Source organism: Micromys minutus (genome assembly GCF_963924665.1).
Source record: "Micromys minutus genome assembly, chromosome: 21".
In the NCBI taxonomy this organism is placed as follows: Eukaryota; Metazoa; Chordata; class Mammalia; order Rodentia; family Muridae; genus Micromys; species Micromys minutus.
In genome coordinates this window covers 47938941-47957904 of record NC_137956.1, presented here as the reverse complement: position 1 = coordinate 47957904, position 18964 = coordinate 47938941, and the positions used below count along the sequence as shown (strand labels likewise).

The 18964-nt window shown below is 47.8% G+C and overlaps 1 protein-coding gene across 1 annotated transcript in view; it reads right to left on the bottom strand.

The window, feature by feature from the left end:
• CTDSPL (CTD small phosphatase like) overlaps positions 1–18964 on the bottom strand; it is a 113525-nt gene that overhangs the window by 23918 nt on the left and 70643 nt on the right. The window contains exon 2 of the mRNA XM_080934891.1: positions 6453–6607. Coding sequence (XP_080791017.1) covers positions 6453–6607 — 155 coding nt within the window. The remainder of the gene's footprint in view (positions 1–6452; positions 6608–18964) is intronic.

Below are 18964 nucleotides of genomic sequence, written 5' to 3'. Positions count from 1 at the left end.
AGGCCCACAGCCTGTTTATTTAAACAGTAAGAACGAAACACTCATATTTTGATCTCCACCCCTCTGATAGCCAGTTTATTTTTAAGCATCATCCCCCAAAGACAACATCATTTTAACACAGAGCAGGAAAGGGAGAACCTCGGGTCTATGAGGTGACAAGACCACTCCAGGTCTGTGTGAGGTAGAGGACGGCACTTGAAAGAGGGGAGAGAGAGGTACAAGAGGATCCCTCGCAGGCACCAAATGTAGCTCTCTCCCCCTTAAGGGAAACAGAACCTCATTGACTAAGGGTGTTACGAGTATTCACACCCCAAGGAAGGGCCTCAACTAACCTCAGTCCAGAAAACCAGCCACTGCAAGCCTGGCTGACAGAAACAGTTCATTGTACCACGGATAAATGTAAATGCAAGAAAAAAATTGCTTTATTTATTTTCTTGCATTTTTTTTCTTCTTTGTATGTCCTGATTGGGAGATGCACTCTTTAATCTCCAACCAGAGGATTTGTGAAAAGATGTGCTCGTAGTTACCAAGGTGTCATGGCCTCCTGTGAAGGCCAAACCCGATGGCAAAGGCACCTACAGGTAGCTCAGCTGAGACCTGTATGGTCACCTCCTGATTATCTCTGGCCTCTAGACAACAACTCCATGGTGGCTCTCTGAAGACAACCTTCCTCTGCCAGGAGGAGGCCCTTCTTGGGTCCTCTCAGGATTCTGAGCAGGAGGAGAGCTTTGTGGTCTCCCACACAACAGTATACAATAATCAAATCAGGTGTGCAGAGAGCTTCATTCCAGAAGCTTCTAAATAATGCCATTCTCAACAATTGGACTCAGGAGCAGATCAGCTGTCAGCAGGGGAGATACGACCGGACACTCCTAAGTGCCGGGCCTCTTTAGAGTAGTGACGGTGAACCAGACGAGCCAGGTGAGGATGTCCTCGACCTGGATCAAGAGCATCTCTGGTCTGTCTCACCAGGATGTCTCCTGGAGGCAAAGACATGCGGGAAGCTCTGCTCCAGCCAGAGATCGGAGACCCACCCAGTCACCTGTCATGAGGTGAGCATGTGTGTGGAGAGACCACAGGAGCACAGCAACAAAAACATGCCAAGTCACAGATATGTGGGAATGAGGACTGCATGTGTGTGCACATAAGCACACTCGAGAGCAAGTGAGAGATGTGTGTGTATATGAGATGTATATATGCACATGTGTGTGGGGGGCTAGGGATAGTAGGTGTATGGGTAGGATACGTGCATTTATGTATATAGGGTGTGCGTGTATGTGTGCTATTATATATGGGGGTGTGTACAGGGTATGTATATGTATGGGGTGTAGGTGTATGATGTGTGTATATGGGGTGTATGTATAGGGTGTATATATAAGGTGTGTGTGTATAGGCTATGTATGTGTGTATATGGCGTGTGTGTATGCACATTATTGTATATGGGGGTATGTATGTGTATAGGGTGTGGGTGTTTGATGCTTGTATATAGGGTGTGTATATGGGGTGTGAATGTATGGTGTCTGTATATAGGGTGTGTGTATAGCGTGTGTATGGTGTGTGTATTATTGCATATGGGGGGTATGTGTGTGTAGGTGGGTATTTGTGTTTCTGGTGATCTCATTTAGGATGCTTTACTCTTAGGGGTCCTCTATGGTCACTGCCATTGGAGTCTTCCGGGAGAGACTCCTCTTAGTCTCTGGATGCTGCTGGCCTATAGGTCCAGGTCACAGCTGAGATGGCCCCAGTGACTGTCAGCTTCAGCTATTGCTGCAGAAGCAGTTTTTAAAGGTTCGGAACCCTCCTGCTTCCAGGGTAAATACTCAGGGTAGATGATGTCTCAGCAGTGACCTGTCCCGTTCTGTCCACAGCCTTGGCCCTCCATCTTCTCCATGGCACTGACCTAGGAGGGGCAGGGAGCCCTGGAGACTCTGATAGAGTCAAGTCTGGAATCCACAAGGCTGAGCCTTGTGTTCTGTGGGTGCTGAGGGATTCAGTGTGAGGGGTAGGGGGTTCTCTGAGAGTCAGCTTTCCCTGTCCAAACAGTCCCAGGGACCATGCATTTGTTAGGCAGATAACACCCCACTTTAGATTTAACTAAGATAAGAAAGCTGGATTCTTTAAAAAAAAAAAAAAAAACCCTATATGTCTATTTTTATTTTATGTGTATGGTGTTTTGCTTGCATGTCTGTGTATCATATGCATGTCTGGTGCCCATGGAGACAAGAAAGGGGGTCAGATCCTGCTACTGGAGTTATAGAGGGTTTGAGCTACCACTTAAGTGCTGGGAATCCAAGTCTAGGCCTCTGGAAAAGCCACATTTCTAAGCCCCACAAAAATCAATTATTTAAAAAGCCATTTTGGCAAACTAGAGGCAGCCCGTGAGTGAACAGGAATTGAGTGAGCCTGAAGCTAGCTCCCAGAGGACTGCCTTTAAGAAGGTGTTATCTCCATAGCAACCGAGGACGCGGGCTCCCTTCACTAAGTGCATTTTGCCACAGCAAAGTATTTTTATTACATCTATTTACTGATTTGCTTATTTAGTATGTGCTCGTGGGAGTGTGCCAGCCTGCACGTGTGGAGGTCAGAGGACAACTTGCAGTTGGTTCTCTGCTTCCACCATGTAGGTCCCAGGGATGAAAGTCAGGTTGTCGGGTTGTCAGTTTGGTTAGCAAAGCCTTTTTCCTGCTCAGGCACCTCACTGGCCCCACCCACAGCAATAGCTTTTAAGCAGAGAGAGGGAAATGTGTGAAGAGAGCTGCTTGGAACTGGGACCAGGGACCAGGATACGGACCACAGTGGGCTCTCATCTGATTTATATGTTCCTGGTTGCTATACACACCAAGGACTGGCCTCTGCCTGGCTCGCTGTCTGTCAGGGGTTCTCCCTCCCTTTATGTATATGCTTTTTCCTTCCATGCAAATGCCCATCCAGAAGCACATACGAATGAGCAGACCAGAATCTTTCAGCCACTGGAATCCATTTTTATAGTCTTCTGGGTATCTATGTGAACAGTGACGTCATCTACAAGCAAGGCTAAATCTGTAACTTTTCCATATTCATAGCAACATTCATTTTCCAGCTTTATCCCACCAGCCGGAACCTACCGATGAATGGCCTGTGTTGTCTGCTGTTCACTTTCGGCAGACAGAATAGCTTTCTCATCCTGATTCCACCGCAGATTTCACTTCTGGTCATTACGGAAGGATGGCTGGGCTGTTACATGCCCTGTGTTAGACCCTTTCATTGTAAATGTCTTTCCTGTGTTCAATGCTTTTAAAGTTGATTCAGTTTTATTTGTGTGCATGGGTGTGGACGCTTCAGAAGGTCGGGAGTGTATGAGATCCCCCAGAGGGGCAGTGGTCACAGATGGTTGTGAACAGCCTCACAGAGATGCTGGGAACTGAACCCAGGTCCTCTGCAAGACCAGCAAGTGCTTCTTCACCCACCGAGCCAGCTCTCTAGCTCCTAACACAGCTGATCAAATTCTGCTCGGTCTGGTACCAACACTGCCTTATCAGGAAGACTTCTTGGTCTGTCTTTTTACACTGCACCAATCCCTACTCTCTCCCCTTCCGTTCTCAGGAGCGTTTGACGTTGTTATGGAAACAAGTAGCTTCTCACTGTAACAGGCATTAGCCAGTCTTTACCCTGCCACCGCAGCTTCTCTTTCGGGAACCTGGCAGGGTTGTACTTCAGTACCTCTGAAGTCAGGGATAGCCATGTGTCCGGCTTCAGCCACTGAGGTCAAAATGCATTTTGCTTCTGAGTCAAAACCTGCAGGGGACCGTGACAGTCAAGGAAGGCAAGATGCTGGGCCATCATCCCTGAGGTTCCCGAAGAGAATGAGTTGGTTTGTCATACCAGCAGCTCACAGGTGGCTACTGAGCCTGTGGGGTGTGGCTAGCCCAAATCAAGATATGGGCCAACTATAAGACACCCACATTAGTCCTTGAACTGGAAAGATAAAAAGAAATGATCTGAAATATCAGCCTATTGACCCCTATTGAATATATTGGGTTAAAACATTATTAAAATTAATTTCATTTGTTTAAAAATAAGTTTTTAAAATGTGACTAAAATAATTTAAATTAGATTTGTGACTCACTGTGTCTCCACACCCAGCTAGCCTCTGACGAGTAAGGGATGGGGGGGGGGGGAATCCGCTGTTTAGTGACTCTTCAAACTATTTGTAAAAATTTAACTTTAAATTAAAAAAAAAAAGAGGTATGTGTTTGAGCTGTTCTGTGTGCTCCTATGTTTGTGAACCATATGTGTGCAGTCTGGAGAGGTCAGAAGAGGGCGCTGGGCCGTCTGAAACTGGAAGCATTACAAATTGTTGTGAGCCATCACATGGGTGCTGGGGACTGGACGGGATCCTCTGCATGAACTTTTAACCACGGACCCATCTCTCCAGCCCCCTTGAGTTAAGTCCTTCCCCAGGTGTCCTCCAGCCTCTACTGATGCTGACATTTCAGCCTGTCTTAGGATTCTACAGAAGACAAGTGATCGCCTTGTCTCTTCCCGGTCTTGCTTGCCGCTCGTGGGGTATGTGGCAGGCCGCCTCACGGTTGCCGTCCCTGCAGTGTTTGGCAGGCTGGCTGACCCACAAGCTGTTGCTGACGACCCTGCTCCCAGCGATGTATCTGTATCGCCCAGGACTGCAGATACTGCAGCAATGCTTTCGTGAGGGCTGGAGCTCGGAACCCAGGCTGTCAGGCTAGTGCACAAGGGCTGTGCTTGCTGAGTCTTCGCTCAGCTCTATGGTAGGTACTTCTTCACGTTAACAACCGTGACACGGCATTCTTTGGGATGTGTCATTTTTAACCAAGACAGCATCTGACTGTATAGATATAATGTAGCTCTTTTAACCAACTATCTTTTTTCTTTCTTTTTTAGTCTCCTTCTTGAAATCATTATGTGTCTAAAAATGTACTTTTCTTGCTGCCCAGAAGGCTAGCTCTGTGTGTGTGTGTGTGTGTGTGTGTGTGTGTGTGTGTGTGTGTAGGTCAGAGGTCTGTGTCAGGTACTTGCCTAACTTATTATAAGCTATGCTAGACAGTATTTTATGGTTCAGTCAATTTTTGTACATCAGTAATGACTTTTTTTTCCTGTGAAATAAAAATGTTTTCACCAACAACAGATTTTAATACTCTTAAGATTTTAATTCCGTATTGCCAAATGTCCCCTCGGAAATGTAAACCGGTTAGCATCTTTTCTATCCTACTTGATGCCACGTTGACACCTCCGCTCCCACGCCAAACCTATATCACCCGTAAAAACCCTCGCAGACAGGAAAGGACTGTTTTGGTTCGCACACTTGGGCACATCAAGTATTTTTCCTATTTTGAGCCATATATCAAAACAATCAGATGTCTTGATACATCCCACACTTGACTAGTATATTTTTCTTATTTCAATATTTAGCATGTGTGTGCACATGAATGGAAGCCAGAAGAAGGCATCACGTCCCCTGGCCTAGAGTTGTAGCCGTTGTGAACTGCTTGACACGGGTGCTGAGAACCAAACCCTAGTCCTCTCTTAGGGCAGCATGTGCCTGTGACCTTCTCCAGCCCCACAGCTTGGTTTCTTGCTATCTTGTTGTACGGTTTGTGTGATCTAGAACACAAAGCCCATGACTGCCCGTGTGCAGCCTTTAGCCATGCTCCTGGTGGATACCCCCATTGTCTTTCTTAATGGCCTCTTTTTCTCTCTCTCTACCGGAATCCGATTTTGACAGAGATTACTGCAACCTGGTTTCTTTGCTTGTCCCCAGAGCTCTGCCTCTTTGTTTATTCTTATATTCTTAACTGTTCTGAGTCATTCTGTTTCAGATGTGTCTGTCAGACAGCCCGTGGGTGGTTTTGACCTATTATGACAATCTAACACACATCCGGGCAAACACTCTGTGCCCAGCTGTGTCCCCAGACCTTCCACCTTGCTGTTGATAAACACATATTGTTGTTACTCAAGGGAGTTAAAGTCAATTGTACTCAGTGCATGTGCTCTGTCTCTTTCTTATTTTGCCTATTTCTATGTTTGCTACTGGTTCCTTTTGAAAAATTACATTTACTTTGTGTGTGTGTGTGTGTGTGTGTGTGTGTGTGTGTGTGTGTGGTATGTAAGCAACAGTGTGCATGAAGAGGTCAGGGATATCTTGTGGGAATCCATTCCTTCCTTCTACCACGCGGGTCCTGGGGCTTGAACTCAGGTCCTCACACTTGGCAGCAAGCCCCTTTACTAGCTGAGCCATCTCACTGGTCTTAAACCTCCATCATGCATGCTCTTTAGGTGCTAGATGGGAAGACCAGAAATACTCAGTACCTAAAAAGATTGAACCTAAGTCTTAAAAATACGGCTGTACACGCATTTCACATGCTCTTGCGAGAGAACTTGTTGAGGCGGGGCATATAGACCACAGCGATTTTAGACTGTAGTTTTCCGTGAGCACTGACCTTCTGAAGGCCACCGTTCTCCTCCACCAGTGGCGGAAGCACGCTGGGGCTGCTGGGTGGAGGGGCTTCCACATTGTAGTCTCTGAAGCAGCAGAAGAAAGAGCTGAGGATGCTCCGACCCCTCTGCTTCTTTAGGTTGATGTTGCGCTGGGAAGCTGGGGAGAGAAATGGCACTCTGTGAGTGAGGAGGGCAAGCATCAGTGAGCACTTCGGTACACAGCTGCTCAACCCCAACGCCCCGGGAGCCCATTCACACAGGCTGTACAAGTCCTGTTGACTTCAGTGGGGCTGGCTCCTTAACTGCACAGTCCTCAGAGTCATTGTTCCCTGAGTGCAACCAAGTGAAGCATCCCTTCCATATGCGAAGCACTACTCCCAAACCAATGTTCTCTTCGTGTACACACCAGACCCGACCCTCTCTCAGAAGCACCCACCAAGAGCCACTTTGAAACTTCCTGTGCATTATGGAGACCGGAGGCTTCATGAGTTAAAGGCAAAAGCATTTAGGAGCACAGAGGAACCCCCTTTTTGAAGTCAGTTGTTTGTCTAAGGAGGATCTGGATCCCCCGAGAACAAAGCTGAGGCATCCATTATAGAGATACCAGGAGAAGTGATGGGGTGAACACGTGCTTTGGAGGTTCAGGAAAGGTCTCTCCATCCAGAGCAATTCAGTGCCGTGTCCTGTCTTGGCTGGAGGCCCCAGAGTGAGGGACGGGTCTTTGTGTTTACCGTTGCTCAGGACAGGCTGCCACAAGTCAGACATAAAAGGTAAAATCTGGCCCAGATGAAAACACACCTCAGGGCAGAAGACAGACTCCTGCAGGAGTCAGAGCTTTTTCCTGGGAATGTGGCTGGGGCGGTTCTGCCTCATACCAGGGCTGGGTGGGTCGGCAGGGCTCGGAATCGGAAGCCACAGGGAAGGGACCATGCTGAGGCTTAGTGGGAAAACAGACACTGTGGGAAATGGTTTAAATGTGGAGCAACTGTGAGGACATGCCTCTCCTCACAAGCCATCTGGCACTACGCACTGTGTGAACTTGGGAGGTTCAGCACCTTTCCTCCCAAGTGATCACCAGACCGTAGGGAACGGTGCCCTGGTACCAGCAAAACCAAATGCATTCAGGTGGAGGCTCACAGAAAGTGCAAAGATGCGCTTGGTCTGTGGTCCCACGAGCACAAACTTTACGCTTCTCACTCATTGAAGATGATTCCTAGGGGCTGGGGATGTGGCGAGGTGCTTAGGAGCTTTCATTACCCAATAATGAGGATCAGAGTGTAGATCAAACACCCAAGAAACAAGTTGAGTGTAGGAGTGTTCGGCACACGCCTGAAATCCAGCTCTGAGGGCAGGAGTCAGGATAACTGGGCTTCACTGTCCCCCAGCCTGACTGACAAAACTCAAGTCCTAGGTTCAGAGAGACCACGCCCCAAAGAGATAAGCAGAGACTGATGGGGAAGAAACCTGATGCACTCTTTTGACTTCTGTGTTCCTGTACATACCACACACCCCCCTCCACATGCATAGACACACACATACACACACAATCACACACACACAAACATACACACCTCCACATACGCAGACATATACATCACACATACACACATATCCATACTACACACACATACCACACACACAGACACACACACACATACCCAAACATGCATAGACACATACACATCACACAGACATACACATACCATACCCACACCACACATACATCATACACAGACACACAGCACATACACACACACCACATGCATAGACACATACACATCACAGACACACACACACAAACCACACACACAGATACACACACACATATACACACAGATATGCCACATACACAGACACACACAAACACACCACATACACATACCTACACCATACACACATACCACACACAGATATACCACATACAGACACATACAAGCACACCACACATACATACACATACCTACACCACAAACACAGACACACACACACACACACACACACACACAAACACACCATGCAGATATGCACAAACATACCACATATGCATACCTATACTACACACACACATACCACACACATACACACACACACACCACACACACAGACCCCAAACACACACACACACACACACACACCCCTCTTAAGAAAAAGATGAACTTTAGAATTATAAATTCTGAGCATACTGGCTGTTTCTAACTTCTTCAGAGTCCCTGAGTGGACGTCAACAGAACCCTAGTGTTTTCATTTCAAGACTCAGAGGCAGGGCTAGACCGCTGGGCCAAGTGGTAGGTGGCTTTGCAGCTGGCCATGGGTGGAGGGAAGAGAAAATGGCTGCTGCCAAGTACACTGAGGGCCAAGGTTGACCACGACATCAGAACTGCCTCTCTTATGGGCTCAGACTCCCAGAAGATATGGGGGGGTCACCTCTTCTGCCTTTACTGAGAGGGAGCATCTAGCACTCACTGGTGTCAGGGGTGGAGCCCGGGTGGGCCTGTTTCCAAATGTGTGATTTCCCAAGTGCCCCGCTGAGGGCAGATCTTGAGACAATTGAGGTCTGATTAAGGAGTAGGGGAGCTTGCCAAGCAGAGAGGAAGGCGTTGTAATAAACTTGTATTTAATGCAAGTGATTGATTAGACTGCCTGACTGTTACTTTGGGAGTTTAAATGTTTATGTTATGCTCAGAAAACTTAACCCTGGGCAGGAAATGAGCAAACAAAACCATTTGGACAACATTCGGGTTTCCGGCTGACAGCATACTTGCCTGTCTCTGACACCATTTACTTCCCAAGAGGAAGAGCTTCTCAATGGGCTGTTCTCATTTATCTTCCTCTGCACCAGTTTACAAACTGCTCACATAATCAATCAATACCCCTGAAAGTTGGAACCAGTAAGTCACTTGTAATGTCTACCGCTGGATCACTCCCTGTCTGGAGAGCCCTTAGACTCAGTGTGAGCCGGGATCTGACGGTTCTTTGCTTCCCTTCTTGGCGTAAGGAGAATCTGCTTTGGTGGGTTCCCTTCTAAGTAAGGGAAGCTCTGGGCCCCTCTAATTTCCCAAGCACTCCAGGGCTGCTGGGCCACTCTCAACATCAGGTGAGACAGGGAACAGAGATATTTTCTTGGGCATTTGACTGAGTGGATGGAGCCTCTGGTGTCCAGACCTCTCTCCCACATTCCAGTCAGTATAACCCACCTGTGGGATGGACAACTCTGGATGTCACCTAGGTCTTTCCCCCAACACAACTACATGGAGGTCACCGTCTCCCCTCTTGGCCTAGGTGAAGCACCAGCCTCCCAGTCTGATCTTTATCCCGTTCTCTCTCTGAATCCTAAGTCACTTTTAAACCTGCCTTCAGCTCCCTGCTCCTGTCCTGCACAGGCAGAGGTCCTCATCATTTTGAGCCACTGCAGCGGCGTCTGAACTTGCTCTCTTGCAGATCTTTATGCCACTGTGACTTTTCCATGTGACACGCTAAGCCTACCAAGTGATCAGACCATGGGCTCAGGAGCAGGCTTGCAGAGGTGTGGAGGACCGCTCAACCAGGAGCAGTGTGGGACCTGGAGAAGCTCTAAAGCTGTTAGAAATAGCCATATCTCAAGTTTGTCTGAGAATTAAAATGTTTCATATTGTTTAAGAATAGAGCCCAATAACAGAAAGTACTCAATAAATAAATTAACGGCTAGCTCCTACGTTATCAGTAGTCTTTCTTTTCTTGAAAAATGTCTTTTAGGGAGCTGGAGAGGTGGCTCAGCAATTGAAGGTAATACCCTTATAAAGACTTAAGTTTGCTTCCCAGTACCCAGGTTGGAGGCGCATAACCTCTCCAGAGGGTTTAATGCCTTCTTCTGACCTCTGTGGGAACTGCGTATACACTTATATAAATAATTTAAAATGAAATAAAGCTTTAAAATAATTCCATTTAGGAGTTTATTTAGCTCATCGCCTTTCTTCTTTTTTCTTATTCATTATTAAAAGTGTATTATTTATTTAGTCTGTGTGTGTGTGTGTGTGTGTGTGTGTGTGTGTGTGTGTGTGTGTGTAGGTTGAAGGAAAACTGTGGGAGTCAGTTCTTTCTATCCGTAGGTCCTGGGGCTTGAACTCAGGTCGTCAGGTTCTGTAGAAGCGGCTTTACCTGCTGAGCCGTCTCTTCAGCCTTTGCCGACACTTGCTTGGTGGAAAAGAAGCGGTTCTGCTGGTAAGTTCTGGATCAAGGCTGGGTATTACGAAAGTAAATGTTTTTCTTTCTACTGGCATCTGCCGACTGAGAGACGCTCTTACCATAACAGGTCTCAGTTATATAAACTGCACTTTAAAAGCAAAACTAGACGAATCTCGGGAAATAATTCTATTCGGTTGCTTTAAACACTGGATGCAGAGTGGGGAAGGCAGAGGGAGGGGCTGAGTGTTCTTCTGGCTGCTGTTTTCTGAGAGAACACGGTTCGCAAGAGAGAAGAGGCAGTGGCCACACTCCCTCCCCGGCCCCTTGCACTTCATTTCCCTCTGGGGGCCCTGCTTAGCTCTTTGCTTAGCCTGCAGGTGGCCCTGGGGGTCCGACCCTTACCCTGCTCATTAGAAAGGAGCACCAGGGAGGAGCACTCAAGGAAGATCACCAGGGAGGAGCACTCAGGAGACCAGCAGATCTAGCACAGTCTCCCATCTAGGTGCCCTGAGATGCCATGACTGCCGTTTCCCCCAGGCTCAGGGTAGCTCCGGCTGTGGAGGACCACCTTCTATCTCTTCCTTCACTGTGATGATGAGGCCATGCTCGAGACTGGGCCCAGCATCTGCCCATCTCTCCACCCAATGGTCAGGCCTCCTAAGATGGCTGGCAGAGGACTCAGATGTCTACATTTCATTTAGGAGGATCTTGGGTCAGGGAAGGATGGGATGAGCATGGCCTTGTGCACGGTCCTTGTGTGTCTCCTGGAGGGGTTGTGACAGAGGTAACACAGAAACAAGATTGTTCTTCTGGACATACATTACTGCTTCTTTCTAGACATCACCACAACCTGCTTCCAGCCCATGGATATGGTCTCCTCTCCCCACAGCCCGTGGATATGATCTCCTCTCCCCACAGCCCGTGGATATGATCTCCTCTCCCCACAGCCCGTGGATATGGTCTCCTCTCCCCACAGCCCGTGGATATGGTCTTTTCTCCCTGGAGACATTGGGAAGCATCCGCAAATAAGGCTCAAAGTTACTACTGCAGGAGCTACTTTTTTTTTTTTTTAGAGGAAATGAGTCCCTGATCCTACAGGATGGGAAACTTCAAAATGTCTCCCTAGTTCCTCTGGGCAGAATAGTAGGATGGAAAATCATTAAAATACCAATTACAGATGGGGGAACATGGTATACATCCGGCAATTTTCACGTGCTAGAACCCTACCAAGCTTTCGAGTAAAAACGTCGCTGTTTTCCTTGGTGAGCACATTTCCACCTTACCACCTTTCAGTCCATACAACTGAACTCAGACCAAGAAGGGTCTCGCCTGGGATCCTGGCCAAAGCTGTCAAAGGTTTCCCCTTTCTGCTGGGTTTCTTAAGAAGCCACCCTTGCCTCTAGTTCATGAAGCCAACTTTGAGAAAAAGCTCCCAAGGTAAAGTAATACCAAGACCAGACCCTTGTGGAGTTTTTAATTATGTAGAACCAGATTCCTTTTTACCCTAAGCCAGGCTGGGCTAGGTTTACGTAACTTTCAAAGGCAAGGCTCAGTTCTGAGAATGGAAGCTCTGAGAGCCTGGCAGCTGAGCACGGTCCCTACAGGCCAAGGTGTGTCGCGGCTAACAAGAGACATCTGGATTTGAATACAACATCTAGGTACAGAAAAAGCTATGCTTTGATGGGGCAGTTCAGGGCACTACTGGGCCCAAGAGGGAAGAGGCATTAGATTTATTCATCCCCTCCTTATTTTGTGTGTGCTCTTGTGTTTGTTGTTGACAAGCGTCTTGCCATGAAGCTCTGGCTAACCTAGATTCAAACACAGGACAGGTCTGCCTCAAACTCGTGGCAATCCACTTGCTTCAGCTTCTCCAGGACAAAGCTGTGTCACTGAGACAGGGAGGAATGGCTTCTGAGAAGGGATGAGACTTCTATCAGTTGTTATGCAGAGAGCAAGGCAGGGAGGGGACACTGGTTCAGGAAGGGTTTAGTGTAAGAGAGCGGCAGATACCAGAGAGTAATGAAGTTGCCAGGAGGATTGGGGAGTGGACCATGTGCCTGCTATGCAAGGACAGGGATTGGGGTTGGGATCCCAGAGCCCACGGACACACTGAAAGGCAGCCAGTGTGGATGGAAGAGCTGTCAGCCAGCTTGGAGCATGCTCGACAAAGTGGATGGAGAGACCACAGAGAGACCTCAGAGTTCATCTTTGACCTTTACACATGCTGCAGGCCACATACCTACCCATCCTGGCCCCTGTAATATTTTTTTTAAGTATTTTTGGGTTGGGGAGGTGGTAAAGTTGTTAAAGTGGTTTCTTTGTAGTCACAGGTACATGAGTGTGGACCCCGGCACCTATGTAAAAACCCTGGTGTGGTGGTGCGGGTGTGTATTCCCCATTCCGAGGAGGCAGAAGCAGGACTTAGCCAAACTGGTGAGCTCTGGGTTCGGCAAGAGACTCTTTGAAACAAACAGGGCTGGAGCACTGATTGAGGAGGAATTTCGACATTGACCTCTGACCCACACACACAGACACACTCGTGAGTGTGTAAGTGCATGTGCATATGCTCGCAGAAAACAGATAAACAGTAGACCCCCCTCAAACAGCAAGTACCCATCAGGGACCGGAGGGAGGAGGGAGCCCCGGTCTCAGTCCTCACTAGTCAGCTGTATGACTTCATCCACCTAAAGAGCAATACCAGGAGAACAACAGCTCCCACCGCACTGCGCCTGCGGCAAAAACATGTATGATCGTGTAAGAGAAGGAAAAAAACCCACCAGCAGCTTAAAACAGGATAAAAATGACAGCCAACCTGGTTTCTGCACAGTGTCTCTCTGTGCACCGCGAGAATTTAGCTCGTACCCAGACGACTGTGCTCATGGAGACAGCCTGGCTTTATGAGAGAACATGTAGGCAGAGCCATTTTGGTTTGGTGATGCGGATTCCAAACTTAGAACATTAAGTGGCCCCTTCGAGCTTTATCCCCAGCGCAGAGAACCTTTCTGTATGCTAAAGCAGCAGCATAAAAGGCTTCGAGCAAACCCTCTGCTTGCAGGAGGCTTCGTGTTGGGTCTTGGCCTCAGGTCCTTTCTAGGAAAACATGTATGTGTGTGTCACAAAGTGGTGTAATCATGGAACCCATGGAGTACCCTCACCAAGGCTGACCATGGGGTTGGTGCTCCGGAATCCCAACAAGACTAGTCTGAAGAGTACGTGACTAGAGTCTTGGCTGAGTTTATGCCAGTGGGGGAAGGCTACGGTGGAGTGGCTTCTACACAGGGAGCGGGCAATTTTGGTTAGTGTTTTATGTTTCCTGATCCTCTGGCGTCCTTACAGTTTCCAGAAATGTTGAAATGTCCCCAGACCAGCCACATGCCACATAACCACAGACCTTTCATTTTTCTGTAGACTGGATCTGGCCGAGAGTCAGGATGTGAGCAAGTTTCGGGACCACCCACCCTGGCTTCAGGACCTAACCCTTTGGGGGTCTGCGCTCATGCAGGCTTCGTGTGCTCACCACCCCGTGTGACTACCACATGACTTTGTCCCACCCTCCCCTCTTTTCTGACTCAGACATCTTAGCTGCTGCACCTCTGCACCACTAAGAAACAGTTCGAGGGGCACAACAGCAGGACGGGTGGTGACGGATAGATCCTGGGAGGAAGGGGTTCACGGTCTCCAGGTGTGACCTCACTGGGTCCTGATGGACAGTTCCAAACCCAGGGTCATACGGGTGACACTGGCCTGTCTCAGTGGGTCACAGAGCCAGATGCACAGACATGAATATGTGAGGCTTGTGGGGAAAACAGGGGTGTTAGGGAGATGGGGGCGAAAGGGTCGAAGAACGAATTCATTTCAAATAAGGAGTTTGGGACAACTTACAGCATCTGACTTTGCTACTTGGCATAAGCACCTCCAACGCCAAGTTCCTCCCCCTGAAAGGCGTCTGAGCAGCAAACACTCAGGTCTGCCTTTAGTTCCCGTGACATGAGCCTTGCCTCTCTCTGGCACGGGGACCCCCCAGGACAGCACTGTCCAGAGAAAAGCAGCACATTACTACCAAGGCGCCTACAGCCAAGCCAACCGAAGATGTCCCTTATCGAGGAGCCTCGAGGTAATCTTAACAAAAGTCTCTGTGTCCTCACAGCGAGGCACTGTCGTTATCAAGAATCCTGATGGGGTGGGCAGAGTGGCTTATGGCCAAGCCTGACCCGAGTTCATCCTCCGGAAGTACCTGATGGAAGGAAAGAGCTGGCTTCTACAGGTTGTCCTCTGACCCCCATGTCCCCTCCCCACCCGCACACATACAAAGAAACCCGAGAGCTAATTCAGCCGAATCCCCCTAACTCCCGGTGTCTCTTCCCATTAACTGTCTACCCACTGACCACCATTCTGCTCGGCTATAAACACTGTTCATGTTGGATTCAGACTCCACCAAGGATCTAGACTCATGCCTCTTTCCCCTGCTGGAACGGTCTGGAATGCAATTTCCTTGCTATTCTATTTTACTCCGTTCCGGTTTCCTCCAACAAGGTTCTGATTTGACTGGGGATGTGGGAGAGCACCCCAAACTGCCCCCACAAAATGAGTCTTCTTATCAAACCTAAGCAATTCCAGCCGGGGGCGGGGGGCTGGGGTGGCTCAGTGGGCAGGAGCCATCGACGGGCAGACATGAGGACGTGAGTTTACATGCCTCGCACCCGTTTCAAAAGCAACCGTAACCCCAGCCCTAGGAGGGATGGAAACGGGACGCTTGCTGAGGCTTGCTGCTGCTAGCTTAGCTCTGGTTCAGGCGTCATCTCCAGTGAATTGAGCAGGATGCCCAACGTTCTCCTCAAGGGAGGTGCATGTACCTGCATACTTCACCCCCAGCACACGCAGAGCGATCCACAGCAGACCTTTATCAATAAATTCCATGGCAGCATTCCTGAGTCTGCATGCGGCTACAGCTTCAGAATGTAACATCAAATGTGCCTTACGCTAGGACTGAGCCTTCACCTGCAGGAAGGCTAGAGTCGAGCACGTTAATTACTATCCTAAAGAGACCGTATTGCTGAACTCACAACTACCTCACCCCGAGAAAGCCAAATGCCCTCTAAAAAGGTGGGTGAGGGGAGCCCTTTCCAGAGGCCAACACAGAAATAAATGCACCATTTCTTCCCTCCTAGGACAGGCTCCTATCTCTGGACCGCCTCCCAGGCCTCGGTATGGAATGGGTGTCTAACAGGAAATTCTGGGCAGTGTACACATACATTACATTCCTTTCCCAACCCTGAAACAGCAGTCAACAAACACAGCTTCCCCTCTGTTGGAATAAAATGGGAGTGTTCAGAGCAGAGAGTGGCCGGGCTGCAGACCAAAGAGTTCAAATTCGAAATATCCAATCAGCCTCCATTTTATTTCCACGAGATAAACTTCTCCAGGGAATCTATGGGACAGTCTGAAGGAGCCACCTACAGGACGCCAATGCCGGCAATGGCTCCTCAGCAGTAAGCGGGCCACTCCCTTCCCTGTCCTAACTTACATTTGTGGAGTGTGTTTGTACAAGGTCATTAATAGAAGTCATCTCTGCATCTTCAAAGGTGTACAATCATAACCGGTCCATTTCCCCATGAGAAAGCAGAGACTCCCAGACACCCAGCTTCCTGGCACATTCTCTGTCCTTGTCTAGTGCGCTCTCTGCATGTTGGATCTTATTTCCAGAGACTCAGGCTACGTCGGAGCCCCCAATTCACTTTAGAGTCACCTGCGAAACACAGGGGGAGCCAGGAAGGCACACAGTAGGCAGAACTCAGCCCTCACTGCCTGTACCCAGGCACAGCCTCTCAGTGATGATACCTACAAGCCCCCGTTCTTCCTTGTCTCAGCACTTTCCTGGGTCCCCGTGACCAGGGACTGGTTAAACAAGCCAGGTTTGTGTGAGGCTGGGAGTCCAGAGCCGTCAACGAACGATGATTTTACCTAACGCCGGGAGCCGTGAAAACGAACAACGTAAAAAACATCGAAGCACCGGAGAGAGAAAAACACAGGCTAAATTTAACAGTAATCAAACGGTATTTTTTTTTAAAGTCCCACTTTTGTACTTATCAATGGGGCAAAACTGAGCTATCCGTGAAGGGGTGTGAAGCTTGGGAGGCTCCGACCTCACTCAGACACTGCCCACTCTGTAACTGGCACCAACCTGTTTGAAAGGCAGAACAGGAACAGTCACAGGCCAGAAGGCGTTCGCCGTAATTAGTTTAACTGTCTACTTGACACAAGCTGGGTGGGAAGAGAGTCTCACTGAAGGACCGTCTGGCCAGGCTGGCCTGCGGGCATGTTTGGGGGTGGCAGGGTTATCTTGGTTGTCTTAATGGATTCGGGGAGACCCTGCCTGAAAGTGAGGAACACCGCTTTCTGGTGTTGGGCCTGAACCATGTAAGGGGAGAGCAAGCTGGCCGAGCAACAAGCTTGCATGAATCATTCTCTCCCCTCAGGACTGTGCATGTGACCGGTTCTAACTTCCTGCCCTTTGACCTCTTTGCTTTGATGGTCTGGAACTGACGCTGGGAGCTAAAGTAAGCCCTTTCTCCCGCAAGTTGCTTTCTGTCAGAGTGTTACCATGGAAACAGAAATGAAGCTAGAGGAGGAAAAATGCAAGCAATGTGGATAATGGACTGAGGGGCTGTTGCTGTCATGGTTAGTCATAACAACGGCAGCTATAGAAAGCACTGTGTGTACAGGACGAACCTTCTCCATGGGACATGTGTGGTTAGCACAGACTATCTCAGACCTGTTCCAGCCCTGCCTATATCAGCCGTATGGGCTGGATTAAACTCTGGAAGGTAGGGAGCCTGTATGTTGAGGGAGTCTGTTTTTTATATGTATTTTCCTTTGTCAAGTTGGGGATGATATGACGCTAATATCCCAGGTTCCTCTGTCATGGCGACTGTGCTGTGTGCTGGAAAGCATCTGCTTTAGGCCTTCTAAAATTTGATGGGTGTGTAGTGATGGATAAGCAGAAATGTTAAGTTTTCAGAATCAATTCTAACAGATCTTCCTCCCTCCTCTTTGTTTTCTGAGGTGCTGGATCAAACCCAGGGTCTCACATGTAAGCAGTTACCACTTTTCACTGAACTATGTTCCTAGCTGCAAATATAAGAATCCTTCAGAAATGGTTCTTTTCTACCCAGAGATGTGTGTGTGTGTGTGTGTGTGTGTGTGTGTGTGTGTGTGCACGCACACACACTCATGCACAAGTATACGTGTACAGTATCATTCATATATATATATATACACACACATGTAAATGTGTGCATATATGTATATGTGTACATACACACATATACATACATACATAAACACACACATATACACAGTTCTTTTCTACCCCAAGATGTTTATGTATATATGTGTGTGTATAGTATCATTCATATACATAAATATACATTACACATACATGTATATGTATGTCTATATGTGTATGTACATCCCCCACATATATGGTTTTTTCAGCCCCAAGATGTATGTTTATGTATGTATGTATACGTGTTCATGTGTATATATATATGTGCATGTGTAGTATCATTCATATGTATGTATGTATGTACGTACGTTTTTTGAACTCACAGAGATTGGCCCACCTCTATCTCCTGAGTGCTGCGATCAAAGGTGTGTAAGAGATACCTCACTTACTCTGCTAGTATGTTCTTAAAGTGGACATTTCTTTGTGTGTGGTTTCCTCTGATTTTCAGGATCCACTAAGGAGCCATTTTTTCCTAAAGGCTGACCCTATTATTTATTGCCCAATCCATTCTTCAGCCTGTTGTTCTGGCCTGTATCCTAACCTCATCCATTTCCCTCTGTGTGCAGTAAAATGCAGCCATGTGGCACAGCTTCATTGTTTCATGTTTAAGAGCAGCAGTCCCCCTTTTAAATGTTTGTATATCTTGGCCGGCCTAAGCTTTTATATTTCCAGACAAATGTCAGTGATTCTTACCAAAAGGAAAGTCGCACTGGGAGCTAGTTACCTTCAACTCATAAAACTTCCATCCACCGATTCTAGTTAACTGTATTTGAAGTTATAAGTGAAGGTTCACTAAGTTTAAAAAAAATCAATTTTGTTGTATTATACCTAAAGAGTATTCCAAGGTCTACTGGCCTAAAATAGACCAAACAATAACTGGGTTATGTGCTGTGTAATCTCCATGGTAACCACAAACAACACTATAGAAGAGAGACCAAAGAAACAGAAAGGAATTGAAGCATGTCACCATACAAAATGACCATAGAGACGTAGAGACCGAAGGAGGAACAAATGAACTTATGTACAGTAGAAAACAAGAAAACAATTCTCTTTCTTCCAACAATCACT